Here is a 22,312-nt window from a genome sequence, read left to right as displayed (position 1 = left end):
AAGACAGAATTCCCATATTACAAATTGCTGAGGAATTGGTGTTGTGATGGTGAGTGCACCGAAATGTTTTTTTAATACCCTTTTCTAGCAAACTGTTAATTCTATTGACTTATTTGTTACTATTTATTTGTTTTAGAGGAGTACTGTATATTTATGGTGAAAGGTATAGAGAGAAGGAAATGTAAGGACATGCATTAAAGACGACCTGAAAGACCGTTTGCAAGCGGTGAAAGATGCAGATGGAGGGTATACAAAATTATTAGGTTATTAATATGAAGAAAATATGGATTTTTAATGATGACGTAGGTAATTTTAAGTATAAAAAAATGTGTAGGCTTTTTTTATGATGAAAGTAATTTACCTAAGTTTTTTCAAATAAAAAAATGTAGCTTTTAGTAATTTGTTTTATTTTTTAAAAGTAGGGGTTCGAAAAATAACTCCGGTGTGCACATGCTCGGCTATACGTCAACGATCATTACAAGTATAAATAATAATTATTAAAAAAAGGCTTCTAAAAGTGACCTAAATAAGGTACTTTAGGTCGACACCTACTTTAAAATTTATGTGCAAAAATTATGCAAAATATGTGTAACACTTTAGTACCTTGTCTATTTTCGTCATATTTGAACTGCCATATATGAACTGTCACAGTGGTTAAGTGACAAGGTACTGAAGTGTATAGATATTTTGTGCCCTATTATTCTTGCCTATCTTGTTGGTATAAAGCTGTAAAAGCAAAAATAAAATAATAGGGTGAAAGGTAACACAGAATGATACGTCAATGAGTCACGATCAAAATGAAAAGGACAAGCGATCATGACCGAACGGTGCTCTTTTGGTGATTGTCATAAATCAAAATTAGAATATCTCGTTTGTTTGTTGTATAGATATTTTGACTGTGTAGATATTATTGCCCTTGACTGTATAGAATGATTTTTAGCTTGGGTTTGTTGTTATATATGTGAGAGTTGCGTGTATAGATATTTATGGCCTCCTATTTGCCTACATATATTTGACTGACATTGTACATTTATTTATGGCCATGTAAATGTTTAGATCTTTTTGACTAATTAAATGATCACATATTTTTTGGCCGGTTTTACCGTACAGATATTTGTGGCTAATATCTCAACTGTACAGGTATTTTGAACGCCTTGGGAACGTATATATAAATTTAAGCCCTTGACATGTAACATACTTATAGGATACTACACATACACATAACATCCAAGACCCGAGAGCAAACATTCGTATTATCATACACAATATCTGCCCCGGCGCGGGAATCGAACCCGGGATCTCAAGCTTCGTAGTCAGTTTCTCTAACCACTTGCCATTCGGTCTTCACAGATAAGATCGTGTACCTAAGATGTATTCCACGATCAGATTATAATAGAATAGAGAATGAGATTATATAGAGGTGGTGTTAACCACTCTATATTGATTATTGATCTCTCGATGCGACCTTCCCGTACGCTGTCTTGATGGGTACTGACTGAGACTGACTGAAGCAGCATGACAAGTCAGTGGCGGCGTAGGGTAGATTAGCACGTCGGGCGATTTTGTATGTAAGTAGCAAGAGTAGGTATTTATTTATTAATTATGTCCTTAAAAAGGTAGATGTTGTGCGCCTTGTCGTTGTCACCCCTTGGTGGCTGTAGGTGCTTGTAGTGAGTTGTCGTTGTCACCCCTTGGTGTTGGCACCCGGGGCGGACCGCCCCGCCCCCCCTTTACGCCGCCACAGTGACACATACGAACGTTGCCGAGAAAATACGAAGAGAAAGAATTGTATTATTCACTGCACCTAAACCTAGCTATCGCTTAATAATTTCAATGAATCTTTGAATTTTTTCAAAGCAGGTGGGTATCTACTGCCTAATTCTACTTGTAATTAGCGTCAACTGTCTTAAAAACTTTCTCTAAGATTTTTGGTACCTATCTAAGAAGCAATTAGAGTATGAGGTACGATCACGGACTTCAAAGCTAGAAGACAAAGTCATAATTATAAGGAATAGAAAAATACCTATTTATAATATAAGTAGGGTAAGTACGTATTTTTTTGAGAACTTCTTTCTCATGATGGATGGAAATAAATATGTTTTCATATTATATTTTACTATATCACGACGCTCACTAGGGAAATATAGCAGTACCTAGCAGTTTTTTTATAAAAATAATTCCGAACCGGAAAAATAAACGTGGCTTTTTATCCAGACAGGCGTGCCTCACGATTTTAGCTGATTTGCTATTTTTATGATTGTGTTATTATTAATTCAGTGGTTTTACTTTATTAAGTTTTTGGTAGAAATCAGTAGCTTAGTAGCAAGTGCTTAGTATGTATGTAAGAAAAATATAGAAACAGCTGTAATTTTCCTTGGTTCTATGCTAATTTCGACCTCGAATATTTTTTAACAGAAACAAAGGGCAAGTACGTTGTGTAAATAAAATAGCAACCACTTAAAAACAAAATTGCGTAAGAAACAATTTCAGCAAAGAATTTCGTTCATAAACCAGGTCTAAATTACTAATTACCAGTAAATGGAGAATTATGGAGCAAGATATAGATGGTATTCGCGACAGGGCAACGTAACTGGTAGCAAAGCTTTCCGCGCTTGGGAAAAGGTTTAAAATGGGTTGCATACACTTTCTTGGTTATTGCGGTGGATAAGTACACGAGTAGAGCTTATAGCATGAAACTATCTGGAGACACCAGCCAGTGACAAACCTAACCTATACCTAAAAGCCATAACCTTGTTATAACAGTTACAACTATCATTTTTGAACATGAAACTACCGTGAGACTCACTCATATTAAATCTATAATATAAAAGTGAACCGCCAGAACGGGGAAAAAAACGAGACAGAGCAGGATGGCGCTCTACAACACCATTTTGACACGTTTCTCCAAAACAACGCCTTATTTCTCTGGAATTTTAAAGCAATTCGATTTTTTGACCTTGGGAATCGCGAAAAACTTGAGAAAATATGTTATTGGGTGTGTACATTTTGTATATTAAGCAAAATAAAATCACAAGTTCGAATTTTGAGCCAAAAACGAGCGATCTATTATCTATGCCAGTGTTGCCATTCAGGGAAAAAGAAATCTATTCATTATTCTGCATTGCAGTCTGTAAAGCTCTTTACTGCGCTTGATGTCTGAAATAACAAATAGGCTACTTTTATTCCAATATTTCCACAGGATAGTTGTTCTTAACACAACACCTCAATGAAGATTACGATATAAATTTTGGGATTTCCCACAGGAATTTTGTAACAATTCAATTGTAACTACCAGATCGAATAGTTTACGCGTGCGAAGCCGCGGGTAAATTCTAGTGATAATTTATTGGATAACTCACGTCTTAAATCGAGTTTAGCTCACCTATCATATTATGTGTTTGTGTGCGTAAAACTCAAGGTATTTGACATTTTCGTTTCGTTTCGTTTGTCTGCTATGCATTAGGTAAAATTTTTTCAACATGACTTCAGTATTTAATAATGCATGATTTTTACAGTTTTGACGTTTGATTTGTAAGCTTAAAAAGAAAACTTTCTTCAATTTTATTTCTATACAACTGTATGACAAGTTTAAACATGAGATTTTCGAGGAAAACATCGTGATAGCACACGCCTGCTCAGAGATTCAGTAATGTACGTGAAGTTGCCAATCCGCACTGGGACCAAGCCTTTTCATTCTGAGAGGAGGCCTGTGCCCTGCAGTGGAACATAAATAGGCCGAGATAATGATGATGATGAAGCCTCCGGTTGTTTTAATACTCAAAGATACCCGAGTAAAGGCATTGCGTGAAAACTAAATGGAAATAAAGCGTCGACATTAATCAGCCGGCTCCCGGCGCACGTTCGCGCTTCGTTAGGCTCGTTAAGCTTATTTCGCACGCATAAATATTTAATTTCTACTAAATCTTCATACTTAAACTGGAGACGAGTCGGAATCGAAACAGTTATAATTACATTTGGGTACACGTGTGTAAGGTAGACAGCAATATGACGATTTATTTATAATGTATGGACTAAGATGCCAGTGCTCAGCCAGACCTTCGTTATAGTATCAAGGTGGCAAGTTTTTTATACGTTTGAGACGATCAAGCGTCCTATCTTCAGGTACGTACTTCTTTACCTATTTCTTACTTCAGGTAAGATACGTATTTAACCCTTTATAAGGCAGAGACGATTTAGCGACCACATGCATTGATTTGGAAATTCTAATTCAAAATACGGTTCTGTAGCCATTACGAAAAAATTAAGTACCTAATATTTTTCTATGGATTGCTACTATTTACTCTTAAACTTCTAATAATTCTCAAGCAAACTTAGCCGTTATAGTTTTCCTTGTAAGTTTGATATACTTACAACAATCCAGAATTTTCTCGAAATTCAGAAACGCTCGATTTGAATGAAAATTTGCACTTTAAAGTTGAATATTTCGCAAACACTGAATCGAAAAATCGTCGTAGCAAACCGCTAATGGTTTTAAAAGACCTATCCAACAATATCCCACACTATAGGGTAGGATGAGAAAAAAAAATCACCCCCCCCTTTACGTCTATGGGTGGTACCCTGAAAAATCGTTTTTTTGATTTTTTTATTGTACCATTTTGTCGGCATAGTTTACATATATATCCGTGCAAAATTACAGCTTTCTAGCATTGATAGAGCAAAGACGCAAAGCAAAGCCTGAGCAAAGCCGTGGACGGACAGATAGACAGACATGGCGAAACTATAAGGGTTCCGTTTTTGCCATTTTGGCTCCGGAACCCTAAAAACGAAATCGATTCTGGAAGGAAAGCATACAAACAAAACAGCACTGGTATACCTTCAGTACTTGGAAATCTTGGAAAATGACGGAGTCAGGGGGTTTTAAGGTCCGTGTTTTAAGCTAAGCAAAGACAGACTTTCGAGATCCACAGCTCAGAGCCACTAGCACATACAGATACGACCACAAAAATGTCGTCATTAATTTTATTGTTCGTGTCATGTCTCTTCGGATAAAAAAATATTTACCGGTATTTCTGACGATAGCACCTTAAAGTTCAATGAAGTTAGCCTTAATACGTACAGACGTTTCTTCTCCGCAAACTCGTCGGCGTGTTCCTTGGCCGCCCTTTCAAGGTGTTCCCTCGCGCGCTCCGACTTTGTGAAGATCTGTTGTCGCCGCGCCACGTCCACTTCTACCCTTTTAAGCGTCAGGTCATCGCGAGCTCGCTCGTCCTACACGTAAAATGGATGTATCGTCATTGCATACCTCACTTGCATTCAAATCCGCAATCTGCAAAAATATCTGACAAAAATAAATGACAAAATATCTATTCTACCGGCCCTACAAATAAAGTAGCAGATGCACGTTTTGTTGTATCAGATATTGTTGCTGGTGACTGTACTGTAACATCCGCAAGAAAAAGCAGAAAAATTACAATTTGAAATACATTAACAAAGAAAACTGTCCATCTTGAATATTGTCGAAAATGGAATAAGCAAGTACGGTAAATTTGATAGGTACTCGTATAGGTAGTTCGTAAGAAAGAGGTAATGATCATTTCGCACATCTAGACTGAAAGGACAGAATGACTACTCTTGTACTCTGAAAGCGCATCAACTCCAAATAATTTTATGGAGGAATTTATGGAGGATGGTTTGTAATAGTGATCTCTCACGTGACGCACGATGCATTATTTGCTAGAAGTGGGAAAAATGTTTCTGAACTCAAGTAATATTTGATGTTCCTTTATTAAGTTAAGTTATTGTAAGATTAATAAATTAATATAGGTACAGAAATTAGATATTGTAAAATAACAGATTTTAAAAGAGTAAATAGATAATAACTATTATAACAACAAATGCTATACCCTACCAGGGTTCATGTTAACTTTAAGAGCTTATGTTACATGTATGCAATAAATAAATAAATAAAATAATTAAAATAATACAGTTTTTTAATTTAGGCCTTCAAGAAGTAAGATGTAGTTATAATAAATTAAAATGTTTTTTTGTGTGATTATGATTATAAATAATTATGTTCCCATTGAAAAAAAAAAATGGGTTTGATTTAGGGCCTGTTGTTTGATAAGTAGTTAAACAAACTAATAGTTAAACTGTATGGGAAACATAACAATAGTCAACGCATTTCAAAGGAAATTTGACTATTAGTATCTTTAACTACTGATCAAACAACAGGCCCTAAGACTACATTCAGCAATTTTTGCGCAAGTTGACGAAAAACTACTAAACTAACCATCAGCGTAATAGTTTGATGTATCCGATCCATTAATTGATTGTACAGATACTTCCTGTACTGATTGAAATCTTTCAGCGAGCACACAGCCCTGCCATCCTTGGTGCAGAATCCGAGTTCCTTCATCCTGTTCCTGGCCGCTTTCTCGGAGAAGTGGTGGGCGAGGTGGGGGTCGTGCATTGGGACGTAGTCGTAGGAAACGTTGTGGCAGTAGGGATCGGTGAGGTCGAAGGTAGGCCGAGGGCCGCTGGTGCCCAAACCGATGCGGCGAACCTGGAAATGGATAAATTAATTGTTACTGTCTCGATGAATACCTTTGAAAAATTAGCTTTAGCAGCAGTTATAATATATAAATATGTATCTATGTATATATTATGTATAATTCGTTATTGTACCATCAGTCAAATATGTGGTCTACCAAAACAGTTGATAATAGTTTGCATGTCACAAAACAATAATGCCAATAGACGTGTCTATCGTCAACTTGAAAGTTCGACTTTAGCGACATATTCATTTGACGGGAACTTGTTTAAAATTTGATAGACCACTTATTTCACTGATGGTACATACGACACATAAAAAATTGATTACAATAAGAAACAAAATGTACAAGGGTGAACTTATCCCATAAAGAACTATACGACTATATATCTAATATTATAGCTTTTCGGTAGTAATATCCTCGTAACTATATGAGTACGAGCAATCTGTACCTATCGTTTGTATCCTTATGTTCAATCATTCATTCATCTTTCATTTTCAAGCTTTTTAATACTTTCTAGAAGGTTCTTATGGAAAAAAAATTAAAACAGAAAAAATTGAGAAACTTAACTACATACATTTATTATGTATAATGTGGAGGTCCATATCGATGAAGTGCGATCTTTTACTTTGCATTTCTGCTAGCACACTTGTACGTATTTGCGATACATATCTGGCTTTCATGCTGAAACCGCTCACCTCTACTTTCGCATAAATAAACATTGTGTGACATCAACCCAACTACCACAAATTTAATAGAAGACAAGAGTTTCAAAATCTGTACGAAATAAATTCCAAAGCTGAGCACACAATCGTTCCCAAACAAAATTACAATCTGCGTGAAATCATGCGCCGCATTGATGAGTAATTGAGTAATGTTAGTCGCTATAGTTCAAGCTCCCCGGATCTAATACTGTTATTAACCCTTAATATGGTAGAGGCGATTTACTTGCATTGCGTCGGAAACTGAACCTTATTTTTTCGTAATAGGTAAAATACGACTAGCTTTAAAAATATTCTTTGACAGACATGTATTCGATAGCTGCTTCTGATTCTGTGGTAGTATGCTCCAATAAATGGGTTAACTATGTTAACTATGTCTTAGATACCAGTGGCGTAGCGTCTCAGATATTTCTGTGGTAGCCGAAGTAAAGATCGCTTACATCCTTCGTGAATAATTTGCGTCATGTTGTCATATTTTGTAAATATTGTATAATATATGTAAATATTGGGCAAGCCGTTGGGAATGGGGTTCTATGGACGCTTCTCCACTGTTAGATACACTGTACTACAAACTACGTCTTATCTAAGCACGGATCCGAAACAAATTAACACCTGCGGCTACAGTGTATGTTGGAGCTGCAATAAATCCAGGTTAGGGCGGTTGTAAATTGCTCTTGAGTTCCCGGACCGAGCCATGGGATTAAGTTATAGCTCTCTAGACACGAATCTTTTCTTATAAGACGCTTAATAGAGCCAAGCGGGGGATAAGCTAAAGACAGCGTCATGGACGTTTATTTTGTTTTTAACCCCCCAGGCAATAAGAGGGTTGTTGTAAGTTTGACGCCAATGTCTGTCTGTCTATCTGTGACATCGTAGCTTTTAAATGTTTGGATCGATTTCGATGCGTTTTTATAATATTTTTTATAGTTATAATTTTGCCATGTCTGTCTGTTTGTCCGTCCGCGGCTAAGCTCAGAGACCGTTAGTGCCTACTACAAAGATGTAATTTGGCATGAATATACATATCAGTCACGCCGATAAAGTGGTAAAATAAAAAAAAAAATAATTTTTTTTAGTGTGTGTCTTTGTATAGACGTAAAGTGGGGGTGATTTTTTTTCACGTCTAACCCTGTAGTGTGGGGTATCGTTGAATAGTTATTTTATAACCACTGGGGGGTTGGCACGACGATTTTTCTCGATTCAAAGCATAATAGTTACTGTAAAAAAACCGGCCAAGTGCGAGTCGGACTCGCGCACCGAGGGTTCCATACAAATTAATAAAAATATTTTTATTAGATGATGTAAATAAAAATGTATGCTTTTCGCAATTTTTCTTTTATCTGTGCTTCGTACCTACCAAATTTCAAGATTCTGAGTTCACGGGAAGTACAGTCAAGGGCAAAGATATCGACACGGCCAAAGTTGCAAAAATATGTATACCTACACGGCCTTAATGTTAAGTGCATAAAGTCGTGTATACATATTTTTGTAACTTTGGCCGTGTCGATATCTTTAACCTTGACTGTACCCCGTAGGTTTTGATTCCCTTGCGAATGTCGAAAATTTACAGCAGCTCTATCTTTTGATTGCGTTGCCTTAGAAGTTTGATTTTTTAACAGCTCTGAGGAACAGTAGACCTGAGTATTTGGTATAAGTTTCAACTTGATACCTCCACGCGTTCCTGAGAAAAAGGGTCTTGACAGATAGACAGACAGACGAACAAAAAGTGATCCTATAAGGTTTCCGTTTTTTCCTTTTGATGTACGGAACCCTAAATAACATGAAATAAATCTGTGTCCCGGAACCCGACTACCCAAATTCATTCTGCAAACTATCTAATCTAAGGCGAATACAAAACAAATTATTTATAAGCTAAACAGGAGCCCGGTATAATCCAATTTGGGATCGCGATCGCCGGCGAAAATTAATTGAAAGTTTGTACAACCAACAGATGGTTCAGGAATCGGAGCAACTTGAGGGCCTTAAATGAAATCACCGTTTAATACTTATCATTTCGTTAAATCTGTTGAATCCATTGTTAGTAATAATTAAAGCTAGGATGTCCTTAAGAAAATCTTACTAATCTTCTTACTACTACCCTAATATTCCCACGGGATAGGGATAAAATTTCGAAATAACAACCGCTGGGCTTAGAGTCATGAAATTTGGTATACAGGTAGCTGGACTTTTGGAATAACACATAGGCTACTTTTAATCCCGATATTCTTAGGGGATTGGGATAAAATCATGAAATTTCAACCGCTGGGTTTAAAGTCTTGAAATTTTGGACAGTCGTTCTTAACACAACCTCAATGAAGATCACGATATAAATTTTGGTATTTCCCAGGGGAATTTGTAAAATCCCGGAAATTCAATTGTAACTAAGCGAAGCCGTGGGTAAACTCTAGTCCTAGATAATTTCGAATATTCTCGTATTACCTAATTGTTTTAAAAACTTCAAGCTTGAAAGAAAGTGTACTATTGACTGAACCATATTGCATTTTTTGGTAATATTTGCCCATGTACGAGTAAATGGGTTGTGTCACAAACCCCCTGACCCCTTGTCCTCCCCCCTAAATGTGTGACGTAATTTATGGATGACCCCTAATGAGACATTAATAGTACAGTCAACCAACTTGATTCCTGACCCAGGAACTTCATCATAGTAAATTTCAATTCTCTGTAGCAATGTTTATCGAATGACGTATAATGTCGCACATGAAATCAAAAACTGTCATAAAAACTGTCTGATAAAATATTTTTTGGCTTTTGAGTTAAGTATACAGATTTTTCTGTGTAGGTAGATACTTAACTCAAAAAACCCCAAGTTTTGAGTCACGACAGTTTTTGATTTTATGTGCGATGACGATAACGACAAGGTTCTGTGATGGCCTAGGAATCAAATTGGTTGACTGTAAGTATCTGATTACTTTGACATATTTTTTTCTTTTTTTATAGCCTGTATCGAAAACAATCTAACTCATAAATAAAATCCAATCCACATGCTTGCCCAAAGATAAGCTAACCTTATCTTCAAATAATAATTACTAACATATGCCGCGGAAGTGAAATATATTGTTTCGTGGATACAGCAACATCTAAATGGCTAGTTATTTATACCGGGCCCATCAGACAGGGTTTCCTTATATTTCAGTAGGCCTTTTATATGGCCTTTGCCGAGTTTCCCGGGATGACGGGTCCGAAGTGATCTTTTACCCTTATTTTGTCACTTACAGTCGCTGGTGATATTTTATTTAACCGACTTCAAAAAAGGAGGAGGGTCTATATTGGAAAATGTTTGTATATATTTTTTAAAAAGTTTGATAAGTTAGGTAATTTTGGACAGAAAGTTGAGGTTTAGTTGAGCGTGGCGTTATAAGTCGTTAAGTTTTAGTTTATAACTAAAGGGACCCCATACATCCCTGTATTATTATATTTGTCATGCGATTGTTTTTCTTTAATTTTATACCGTATTTTATAAGCATTTTATTTGTCATTATTAATTTTGAAAAAATGTCTTTCTGCCAAGTTACTTGCGGCGCATTCTTCTTGGCAATGCTGGTACTTGGTGGAAAAAGAAAACCGGCTAAGAGCGTGTCGGACATGCCCAAAATAGGGTTCCGTAGCCATTACGAAAAAATTAAGTAATGTTTTTCTAAGGATTTCGTATTTTATACGGAATCTTCCAAGTTTAGGCATGTTTTATACCTTAGGCTGCTATTTACTCTTAAACTACTAATAATTTTCAAGAAAACTTAGCCGTTATAATTTTCCAAGTTTGATATACTTACTTATTACCATCCAGAATTTTTCAAATTTTTCCACCCACCGGTTGATTTTAGAGGGAGGGGGGGCGCTCGATTTTAATGAAAATTTGCATTTTAAAGTTGAATATTTCGCAAACAAATCACTCAATCGCAAAATTGTCTTAGCAAACCCCAAAAATGGTTTTAAAACCCCCCACGAACGATACCCCACACTAAAGGGTTGGATGAGAAAAAAAACACCCCACTTTACGCCTATGGGAGGTACCCTAAAGAATAGTAGATTGTACAACGCATAAAACGAGCCATTTTACCCAAGACGTTCATATAGCCACCCGAGCCGGTATGGCACGTCGAGGGGAAAATGGGTTTAATGCTCGAGTTTTACCTACACTCTGCTTATCACTTCGATGGCGAGGAAACGAAATAGCAACAGTGGAAACAATTGTTCACTTAAGTACTATATGTACATTTTATTTTTCATGCATTACTATATAATTATAATTTTTTAGTTTTATTGATTATTTTTTATTTTATATAAATTAAAAATTATGAAAAAAAAACTTCTTTGTTTGTGGCTGTTGACACCTGATTACCTTGGTCTTAGACGAAGATTTTATTTTATGCGCTAGTGCATAAAAAGTCATTTTATGTCGCCTAGATCCAGCATAAACACGAACTTTACGAGCATGAGAAGTGTTTTTTTTATTGTGGCATTTTTTCGGCATAGTTTACATACTTATATATCCGTGCAAATTTACAGCTTTCTAGCATTGATAGTCCCTGAGCAAAGCCGCGGACGGACGGACAGACAGACATGGCGAAACTATAAGGGTTCCGTTTTTGCCATTTTGGCTCCGGAACCCTAAAAATGGCGTGTAGGTGAAATAGCCCATTGCGGCCTACTTACTGAATAAACGATTTGAATTTGAAGTTTTTAATCTCTGACGTAAAAAGTGGGGAGTTATGAGTTTGACGCCAAAGTCTGTTTAAATATCTGTCTATTTGTCTATGGCATCGTAGCTCTCAAACAGACGAACCGATTTCGATAAGGTTTTTTTTTAAAGCAAATACCTTTGCTGTGGTTTTTAGCTATGTCTCATTAAAATCGGTCCAGCTATTTTTCAGATATTGAACTGTGGAATGTCAATGTCGGGGGTTTTCATCGTTTCGAATAAAAGATTCATCACCCAGGTCATCATCATCATCACAGCCTATATACATCCCACTGCTGAGCACAAGCGTCGTCTCAGAATAGAAGGCTTGGGCTGTAATCCCAACGCGGGCCCAGTACGGATTGGAAACTGCACACACAGGATTCGCAGGTTTGTGCAGGTTTCCTCACGATATTTGCCTTCAACGTAAAGCTTGTGGTAAATTTCAAATTTAATGATCGCCCAAGTATTTATTATTAACGCCAAGAAAGAAGTCTATAGGTACATAATGCAACTGACTAAGCTTATCCAATCTAAGATCCGAAACTAAATAAATAAAATGTCAATACCTCTAGAAATGTTCAATGTCACTTAAATCAAACTCGGGCAGTGGCCCTGGATTCTAAACTTTATAATGCGATATTAAATTTTAAACTAAGGTCAACGGATATATCCGTGACCCAGATCTAACGTCATCAAGCTCTAGACTAAAAGCTGTACTGGAAATTGCTATTTGGATGGTTATTGGCTAAACGGAAGCACACTAAGTGACACTAAAAGTTTGTGTCACCAGTTTAAAGCGACTCGGTAGGTATCTCCCTATTTAAACGTGACATATTGGATAAAAGACAACAGACTGAAAGACATTTTAGACTAGGATCCCGCCCCGCCGTAAAATAGGATAGAAATCGATTGCTATCTCTCAGTTTGCCACAATTTTTGGGTTGTCAGGAGGCAGGATGTATGATTACGGCACACTGTGAAGTAGCAATTCTCTTTGGTATTTTTCAAAGCAATTTTTTTTTCAATCTATCTCTCAATTTGAAGAAGGCATTCTAGCTAACACTGGATATGTGGAAATGACGACCAGACGACCAGATAGCCAAGTGGTTAGAGAACCTGACTACGAAGCTTGAGGGCCCGGATTCGCTCCTCGGCCGGGGCAGATATTTGTATGAGAAATGTGAATATTTGTTCTGGACTCTTGAGTGTTTAATAAGCATTTAAGTATAAGTAATAGTAATAGTATACTCATAGTTTAATGAGGGTGGACTTGTGGGAGAATGATTGATGTAAAAGAGTGGATTAAATGACAAGAGACTTCTGTGGAGTAAATGGGACGAGCGTGTAAGTCAGAGAATTTTGAGATACGATCGGTGAGCCTAGCTGCTCATGTCTTTTCTCTTCCTTTGTTGCTAACTTTTTAATTCTGTATTAAATTTCCATAAGCTGTTTTTAGGGTTCCGTACATCAAAAGAAAAAAATGGAACCCTTATAGGATCACTTTTTGTCCGTCTGTCTGTTTGTCTGTCAAGACCCTTTTTCTCGGAAACGCGTTGAGGTATCAAGCTGAAATTTATTAATCTGGAGTCTACTGTCCCTTGGAGCTGTGAAAAAATCAAACTTCTAAGCCAACGTAATCAAAAGATGCAGCCGTTTATGCTGCAAATTTCCGCAAATTTTCGAAACTCGAAAGGGAATCAAAACCTACAGGATACTTTCCGTGAACTCAGAATCTTGAAATTTGGTATGAAGGTAGCTATTATAACACAACCAACTAAAAAAGTCTGAAAATATTGTTTTTTTATGTCTGTCTGTAAATATCAATGACCTATATAATCTGACCCCACACTGCGTACACTTTTCTTAAGAGTAGGGCTCTACATACACTGGATGTATTAAATCACAAAGCGAAAAAGCGAGAAATATCTTCAAGACACGATTCCCGTTTACTTATATACCTATAAATATGTACGGAACCCTCGGTGCGCGAGTCCGATTCGCACTTGCCCGGTTTTTAATTTTCATCCGAAAAAAGTTGTACCCTACACATGATCCCATGCTCATAGATATATACCTACATATAATATGTATGTACGGAATACGGAAGCCTCTGTTCTGTGGGCCAGTCCGACTCTATTTGGTCGGTTTTTTTTCGTTTCATCTAATCAAAAAAATACATAATATTAGAGTATTTCTGAAGGCAACTCTATCCAAGAATTCGGTCTTTCTTCAAAAGCTAATGGATACATCGTATACAAAAGCCCTTAAAAACACACAGCATCCGTTAGAGAGGTTATAAAAGGACGCATTGAACATACAAAACGTTTCCAGATATTTATTTCGCTTTGTTCTCCGTTCACCGAAAATAATAAATAATAGACAAATTCAAAAGGTAAAACAAAGTTGCGGTGTATTTATTTACTAGTTTTTAGCAGTGGCTTCACACGCGAAAATCTATTGAATTCCCATGGAAATTTCCAGCAATTACCTGAAATGTAGTTTTCACTAATATTGCTTATACTCTTAAAACAAAAGCGTCAAAATTCGTGTCTCTAATCCTAGTGGTCAAAGTTTTGGTATTTTATTCAGATTTCGTGGGAATATAAGCCTATGTGTTTTTCCAGATGTTCAGCTACCTAGCCTTCATACCAATTCCATCTAAATCTGGCCAGCTGTTACAGCGTGCAGGAGTTACAAACACACACATACACACATACCTACGCAATACGTTTATCGCACGCCCTCAGGAACAACAAATTTTTCGTTTTTCGGGATAAAAAGTATCCTATTATTTATCCTGGTCTTTTAATATGACGTAGGTACTTATGCAAAACTTTATGACAATCATCTCAGTATTAGTTAAGGCGTGTAAGAGGAACTAACAAACTCGCTTTCGCATTTATAATGTGAGTAAGGATAGTAGGATATAACGTTCAAACGAAATTATTCACGAGTGATAAAAGCTTCAAACGGCGTGACAGTCACATTTCCTTGCGGAATGGAAAACTCGGCGCGACAAAGGAGATAATCTTCGAACGATATGTAGGTAGGTACTCGTACCAATACAAATACAAATCCTACTCAAAACCACGGGAACATGCGGGGTTTATCAAGGAAACGTACATTCATCGAGTGAATAGAACACATTATCATAATGAAGGGCTCTTAAAAAGGATTCGGCGCCATTCACTCTGTCCCAGCGCCGCTGTGTCTGTACGTACAGTGTACTTATGTAGGTACACGTATATTACGTTAAGAAAGTGTGAAATCGTGACAGAGAATAAAACATTACATAAAAACTAAAAAGGAAAAACCGGGCAAGAGCGTGTCGGACACTCCCAAGATAGGGTTCCGTAGCCATTACGAAAAAAAACAAGTAATATTATGTGCGGTATAACACAATTAAAACACTTACTACAGTCTTAAAATCTATTACCAGAAAAAGAGCGTATCTTCTCGGTACTCAGGTCCTTTTCTTGAGAAGCGCAGTTTTTGTGTTTTAGTTTAGTTCTAGACTATAATACTAGATTCATTATGATAGCTTTAAAGTGCCATAACATATTATGAAGTCACAAAGGAGCTGCCGAAAGAACTACTACTGCGAATAATTTCAAGTATAGCGGAAAGAATAAACCATAACTATATTTTACCGTGCCAATCTGTCCTTTTAATGCCGCGCGAGTAAAACCCAAATAGCTACACCTTTATTAGCATTACTCGATGAGATCACTTACTAAGCGCTTAATCCTCGTCACGATACAAACAAGCCTCTTGAAGGAAAGATAAGCGGCTTGAGCAACTCAAATCTTGAGTATTTTGCAGTACTTAAGTGTTTGTGTTATTTTATTACTAATTAATATAAGTTACATTTTTAAATGGTGGTCTTTGATTGTTGGCCTCTTGGAGAGGCTCAGAGTCACACAATGAGCTATAATAAGAGCTATGCTCAGACCCACTTGCTCGTTTGCCATTCAGTTGAATAAAAAAAAAGAAGTTTTTTGCGCGATAGCATGGGCGCCGGCAGGATTCTTTTCAGAAGGGTGCAATGCACTTCGTCTTACATCTGCATAATAGGGAGGTGCATTAATAGGTTTCATTCTGTATCATGGTCTAGTGCGCCCCCTTGCACCCCTTTCCCGGAGCCCATGCGCGATAGTATCAGGATCATATGGAAATTCACCGAAGAACTAAAGTCATCTACATTGCTCGAAGAATATGAAATGCATGTTGAAGAGGCAACGCGCAGGCCACATCGCACGGAGAACAGATAACCATTGGGGGAGAATCCTCGACTGGCGACTATGCACCGGAATCCGAAGCCTTTGGTGGGCCTCCCATTATGTGGACTAACGACATTGTGAGAGTTGAGGGCAACCGGCGGATGCTAGTGGCAAGTTGTCGTTCATTGTAGCGTTCTAAGGAAGAGCTTTTGTTTAACAGTGTACACTATTATCTTCCGGCTGATGAAGACGATTGTTTTCAAATAATCGATGAAATTGGCTCGAGTGAATAAATGAAAGCACAGAACTCAAACAGTTGAATAGAAGAATCGGACAGCGAAGGCCGACTCTACAGGATGTTGACCATGTTTGATGATGATGAGCTCCCGATAATTCGGCACATCTAACAGCGTCATGATCACGGGTAGACATAATTAGTGTTTTGAAAAACGCTCATTTCGAGGCTTACAGACTCGAACCCTAAAGACTCGAGGCTTAACGACTCAAAGGCCGCAAAGACAGTTTCTATGCGCATAAAATAAGCCAATTTAATTCACAAATAAAGTCGAGTCTTTAAGACTGGAGTCTTAACGATTCGAGTCTTTAAGCCTCGAAATGAGCGTTATCCACAACTCTAGACTTAATGCTTACAGTTCAAGAGAAAAACAAACTTCCACCAAAAGTTTTTGATGTCAAAAATAAACTTTCAGAGCCTAAACAAATTACACTCTAAACGTAGAAATACCCCTATTTTAATACGTAATTCACATGCTTTAACACAGCCTCGAATTTGCATCAGAACCGTAAGAATTGTCTTAAATAAATGGGCGCGTGAAAGCCACATAATACCTCAAGGTGCCTTCACAATGTCTATCGAGATGAGAAATCCGCTCGGCTTATTGCCAGAGGAACGGATCAAGAAAGTGTAAAGACACTCTTATCTTCACATATTTCTAAGAATGAATGAAGTTTAGTTTATAAACGTACACCTAGAAATTGCAGCACGGCACGCATACGTGATTCAACTGTAAAATTCTTTGTCGTGACGTGAAATTTAAATCGCTTGAAGTCCATTATCTCTTTGATAATATACCGTCTATATCTTAGGTTCTAATACGCATTCCCGTGACAAGACTGCTAAGCTGAAGTGGACTGGGCAGGCAACGTTATCAGCATGGTTTCAAACAGGTGGACTAAAATAGCCTTGGACGAATATCACAAAATAGATGGCAGCGAAGTGGTAGGCCCAGAAGGCGCTGGTTGTATGACTTAGACACATTCGTTAATGGCTGGCCGGCCATCACCCAAAATTGTAAGAAGTGGTGACGGGAGGCTTTGCCCAATAGTGAGATACCTACTTCTCTATGATAAAATAATAATAACAATATGCATAAATTAACATTTCAGCTTACATAGTTCCAAATATATAGTAGCCAAATAAGTGGTCTATAAATTTTTAAACAAGTTTCTATCAAATTAATTCGTCGCTAAAGTCGAACTAAAATTATTGTTTTATGACATGCAAACGATTATCAACTTTAGGGTGATACATTTGGCCGATTGTACATAATTTTACTAGATAGAGTAAGGTGGGGCAAATGAAAAGTCGATAAATTAATAAATTTTGACGGCAGCATTATAATAACTTTAAATATTATCAAGTCTAACTACCTCACCCTTACTCACGGCTATTTATATTAAATATACGTAACGGGATGTAGACCGTTACGTTTAAGAGCTTCTGATATTTCAATGCAGATGCTCATATACCTCTGCGTACGTACAGTCACCAGCATTAATATCTGCCACAGCGGAGCGTGCAAAACTATCTGACACGTCCTTCCGGCCCTAGAAGTAGAGTCGTATCAGATATTTATGCAAGCTTGTTGTGTCAGATATTGGTGCTGGTGACTATACGTGCCTACATCCCGTAACAAGTATATTTAGCCTAACATTTAGGGTGTTTCGAGAGACGGGGCAGGATCAATTCTACACCTTCAGTAATTAATACTCAGTGGATCATCGTTCACAATAATAATAATATTTAAGTAAAACCTCCACACCTTTAACTGCAGAGTGATCATACACTTAGTAAATAACTTGAACATTAAATTAAATTCTTCCAAACACTGATACGGTATAAGTTAGTAACCTTAACCAACTGAATCGGGTAGGGTTGGTCTGCTCACGTCAAAAAAACTTTACTTACATCTTCGCCCATTTTCCCGCGCGAAAACGTAATTTTCCCAGCAGGCATTTTCGGCACGGGCAACTTAGAATCGAGCCCCAGGCGGTACCACAATGGCAAGCCATTCTTAGGAACAGACCTCAACGGTTTTGGCACAGAATCGATGACTTTTTTCAGGTCAGTCGGTTTTCTGAGTGTCATCAGAGTGATGTCAATACCCGACATATCGTCGAGGTCCAGATCTCCCAGCCTCGACGATGACATTGTTATAGCTTAATATTAAATCGCACAAAAGAAAAATATCACAAAAATGGCATTAAGTTGCGTTTCGCGTAAGTATTGACGCGCTCCTCTACATACTGAAAATTTGACTAATGAATGACGTTCTCATTTCAAAATGGGTTTGTTTTTATAACTTTTTTTTAATCACTTTTTCAAAAAGGTCTTACTAAAATAAATATGTATTGTGATTCATTTTATATTTTTAGCTTTTTTAACCGACTTCAAGACTTGTGAGATGTACTTTGGCTACAAATCACTAAAAAGTGATAAAGAATTATGATTGGTTTTTTGGAGTCTTTTTGTATTTTTTATTTCAACTCCAAATTTGTTACTTTTACGGGTATCCCCCCTATATATATCGGTATCTTTATCGGGATAAAGATTTTTTTTTAACAATAAAGTAAAACTGACTCCAAAAAAATAAAAAATAACAAAAAATGGAACCGACTACAAAAGCCTTGAAAATATTTTTCTAGGTACCTACTAGCTCGAAGTCGGTGACTCAGCACGACCCAGCAGGAGGGATTGAATGAAACCCATAGTATGTAGGTGAGGTAGACGACTATTGTTCCACTCCTGCTGGATCGCGCTGAGTGACCGACTTCGAGCTAGTAGGTACCTACATTTTGTTTTTAGTCGGCTTTTTTGTTATTTTTTATTTAATTTCGGCAACAATACCAGTTATGACGTTACCTTACTACACTGGTTATGCAAGGATTATGACTGGAAATTACAAGTCCGGTGACAATATAAAGGAGCGGCCACACTGCTACTTAAAAATCGGTGACGGTACGGAATCGCAGTGACGCATCGTATGCGCACCGTTTTTATCGCATGCCCTCCACACCGCGTCTTAAAATACGCAGACGGTGCAGAATCGCAGTGTCGTGCCGTAAACGTTACGACTTTGGTAGAGAGCATGCGGTAAAGTCACATACGATGCGTCACTGCGATTTCGTACCGTCACCGTTTTTTAAGCAGCGGTATGGCCGCTCCTTAATAATCTAGTAGCGAAATTGTGCTGGTCCGACAAGGATCGTCTCCGCTGGATGGAACTCCTCGACGGTTAATGGCATCGACTTGAAATTTGGTACGGTAATGTTACTTAGATGACAATGCAAACATAGTCATCAAAAAGTACCGTCACCAAAAAAGAGCTTGAATATTTTTTAACAAAAACTTATCATGTTTGTATTTGATCAAAGTTTCACAAACGTTACCCGTAATCAAAAATACTAGTGCTAATTTTTTTCCAGTTAGGTATACATTTGTTTATTTTTATATTTGCCTGAGCAGCAATAAAATTGCCTCCCGACACGGAACGTCAGCACGACAAGTCCGGCCAATGCCCTATCGAATAACTCATAATATCGTCGACATAAATGACCTACCTTATGCCGCCATAAATTGGGGTTAGGATAATGGCCGCTTTGTGAGTGCGCATTGCGCTATGATTGATACTAAACCGCCGTACTCAGAAAAATAATTATAATAATACTTACTCGTAAGACGTTATTTAGTAGTCACCTTGAACAATTTAATATTAAGAGAGAGATAAAGAGATATTTATTTACACCTATTCGATACTTAGAAAGGCAATGGACTTGTAAGCAAGAAAAAAAAAATAACATCGAAAAGTTTAAATTGTGTCCCACTTAGCATAATACTCAGTGAAGCCCATTTAAGTTAAAACTAAACCTAAAAACATATACACACATTGTGACGGTAGAAAAGCCGGCAGAAAGTAATCTCAAAGATGTATGGTAATACTTGACTGTTCAACCGAAAGTTGTAGTACAATGCCCAATTTATGCTATCCGGTAGTAATTTTTAGAGTTCCGGAGCCAAAATGGCAAAAACGGAACCCTTATAGTTTCGCCATGTCTGTCTGTCTGTCCATCCGCGGCTTTGCTCAGGGACTATCAATGCTAGAAAGCTGTAATTTTGCACGGATATATATATAATCTATGCCGACAAAATAGTACAATAAATTTTATATGATTTCTCATTAAATACTATTTCACTTCTTCTTTTCGAAACATTTTGATTGGTAAAGTATCAATAGTTTTTAACTTTGTAGTTTAACTTTAATTAATGATAATTATATGTATATTTTTAAATCTTGTTATGCTATTCTGTGTTGTGGATGAATAAAGTCATTTCTATTCTTCTTATTCTACAATAAAAAACTAAAAAAAAATTTTTTTTAGGGTACCTCCCATAGACGTAAAGTGGGGTTGATTTTTTTTTCTCATCAAACCCTATAGTGTGGGGTATCGTTGGATAGGTCTTTTAAAACCATTTTTGGGGTTTGCTAAGACGATTTTTCGATTCAGTGATCTATTTGCGAAATATTCAACTTTAAAATGCAAATTTTCATTAAAATAGGGTGTCCCCCCCCTCTAAAATCTAAACCGGTGGGTGGAAAAATTTGAAAAATTCACAATGGTAGTTAGTATATCAAACTTACAAGAAAAACTATAACGGCTAAGTTTGCTTGAGAATTATTAGTAGTTTAAGAGTAAATAGCAGCCTAAGGTATAAAATATACCCAAACTTGGAAGATTCCGTATAAAATACGAAATCCTTAGAAAAATATTACTTAATTTTTTTGTAATGGCTTCGGAATCCTATTTTGGGCGTGTCCGACACGCTCTTGCCCGTTTTTTTTTCTTCTAATGTTTTTTCAGTGTATCGAATATGTGTAAATAAAAGTTTATCTATATCTCTCTCTCAATGAAACTAGTGGTTATTTGGTTAATTAACACGTCTAAGTGCGGTAGTAGGAAATGTTTTATTAAGTATCTGAAAAAAGTGCCCATGCTGATATGAGTACAACTCTGCATAAAATTTGCCCTAATTATTGCATCCGTTAATTAGTTAGAAACGTCATTGAAGTGTTAACATGCTTAGGTACTTACTGGTTGATAACAATATTTTTTTAAACAGAAATAGGCTTGCGTTTGGCCACAATCACGCCTGATGTAGGCGAAGATGTATGTGGACTAAGAAGGGGCACGCTTGCCTTCATCATCAGCCTATGTTCGTCCACTGCTGGACATAGGCCTCTCCCATGGGCACGCCACTGAGCACGATCCTCGGCTATTCTCATCCAGCTCTTGCCAGCTGCCCTGCGAAGATCATCGCTCCACCGAGTCTGAGGACGTCCTACACTACGTTTGCCGATCCGTGGTCTCCACTCAAGAACTCGTCTACCCCAACGGTTATCGGTTCTTCGGGTTATATGGCCGGCCCATTGCCACTTCAGCGTGCTAATGCGGTGGGCTATGTCGATAACTTTGGTTCTCTGTCGGATCACTTCGTTACGAATTCTATCTTTCAGAGAAACTCCGAGCATAGCCCTTTCCATAGCACGTTGAGCAACTTTAAATTTGTGGACCAGCCCTAACGTGAGCGTCCATGTTTCGGCACCGTATGTCATGACGGGTAGGACGCACTGATTGAAGACTTTCGTCTTTAGACTCTGTGGAATTGGTGATGTGAAGACTTGACGCAGTTTCCCATACGCTGCCCATCCCAACTGTATTCTCCTGTTGGCCTCTTTCTCGAAGTTGTTTTTACCTAATTGCATAGTTTGCCCGAGGTAAACATACTCCTTAACCACTTCGAGAACACTGCCTTGAACTGCAATTGGTTCCGGACTTACATGTTCAGTGAACATAACC

The 22,312-nt window shown here is 37.4% G+C and overlaps 1 protein-coding gene across 1 annotated transcript in view; it reads right to left on the bottom strand.

Moving 5' to 3' along the window:
* Positions 1–18,710, bottom strand: part of LOC141437886 (uncharacterized) — a 42,161-nt gene extending 23,451 nt beyond the window's left edge. The window contains exons 1-3 of the mRNA XM_074101443.1: positions 18,366–18,710; positions 6,251–6,523; positions 5,078–5,229 (exon numbers count right to left, since the gene is read on the bottom strand). Coding sequence (XP_073957544.1) covers positions 5,078–5,229; positions 6,251–6,523; positions 18,366–18,608 — 668 coding nt within the window. The 5' untranslated portion in view covers positions 18,609–18,710. The remainder of the gene's footprint in view (positions 1–5,077; positions 5,230–6,250; positions 6,524–18,365) is intronic.
* Between the last annotated feature and the right edge of the window lie 3,602 nt (positions 18,711–22,312).

Source organism: Choristoneura fumiferana, chromosome 18 (genome assembly GCF_025370935.1).
Source record: "Choristoneura fumiferana chromosome 18, NRCan_CFum_1, whole genome shotgun sequence".
NCBI lineage: Eukaryota > Metazoa > Arthropoda > Insecta > Lepidoptera > Tortricidae > Choristoneura > Choristoneura fumiferana.
This window is presented reverse-complemented; position numbering and strand designations above follow the sequence as displayed.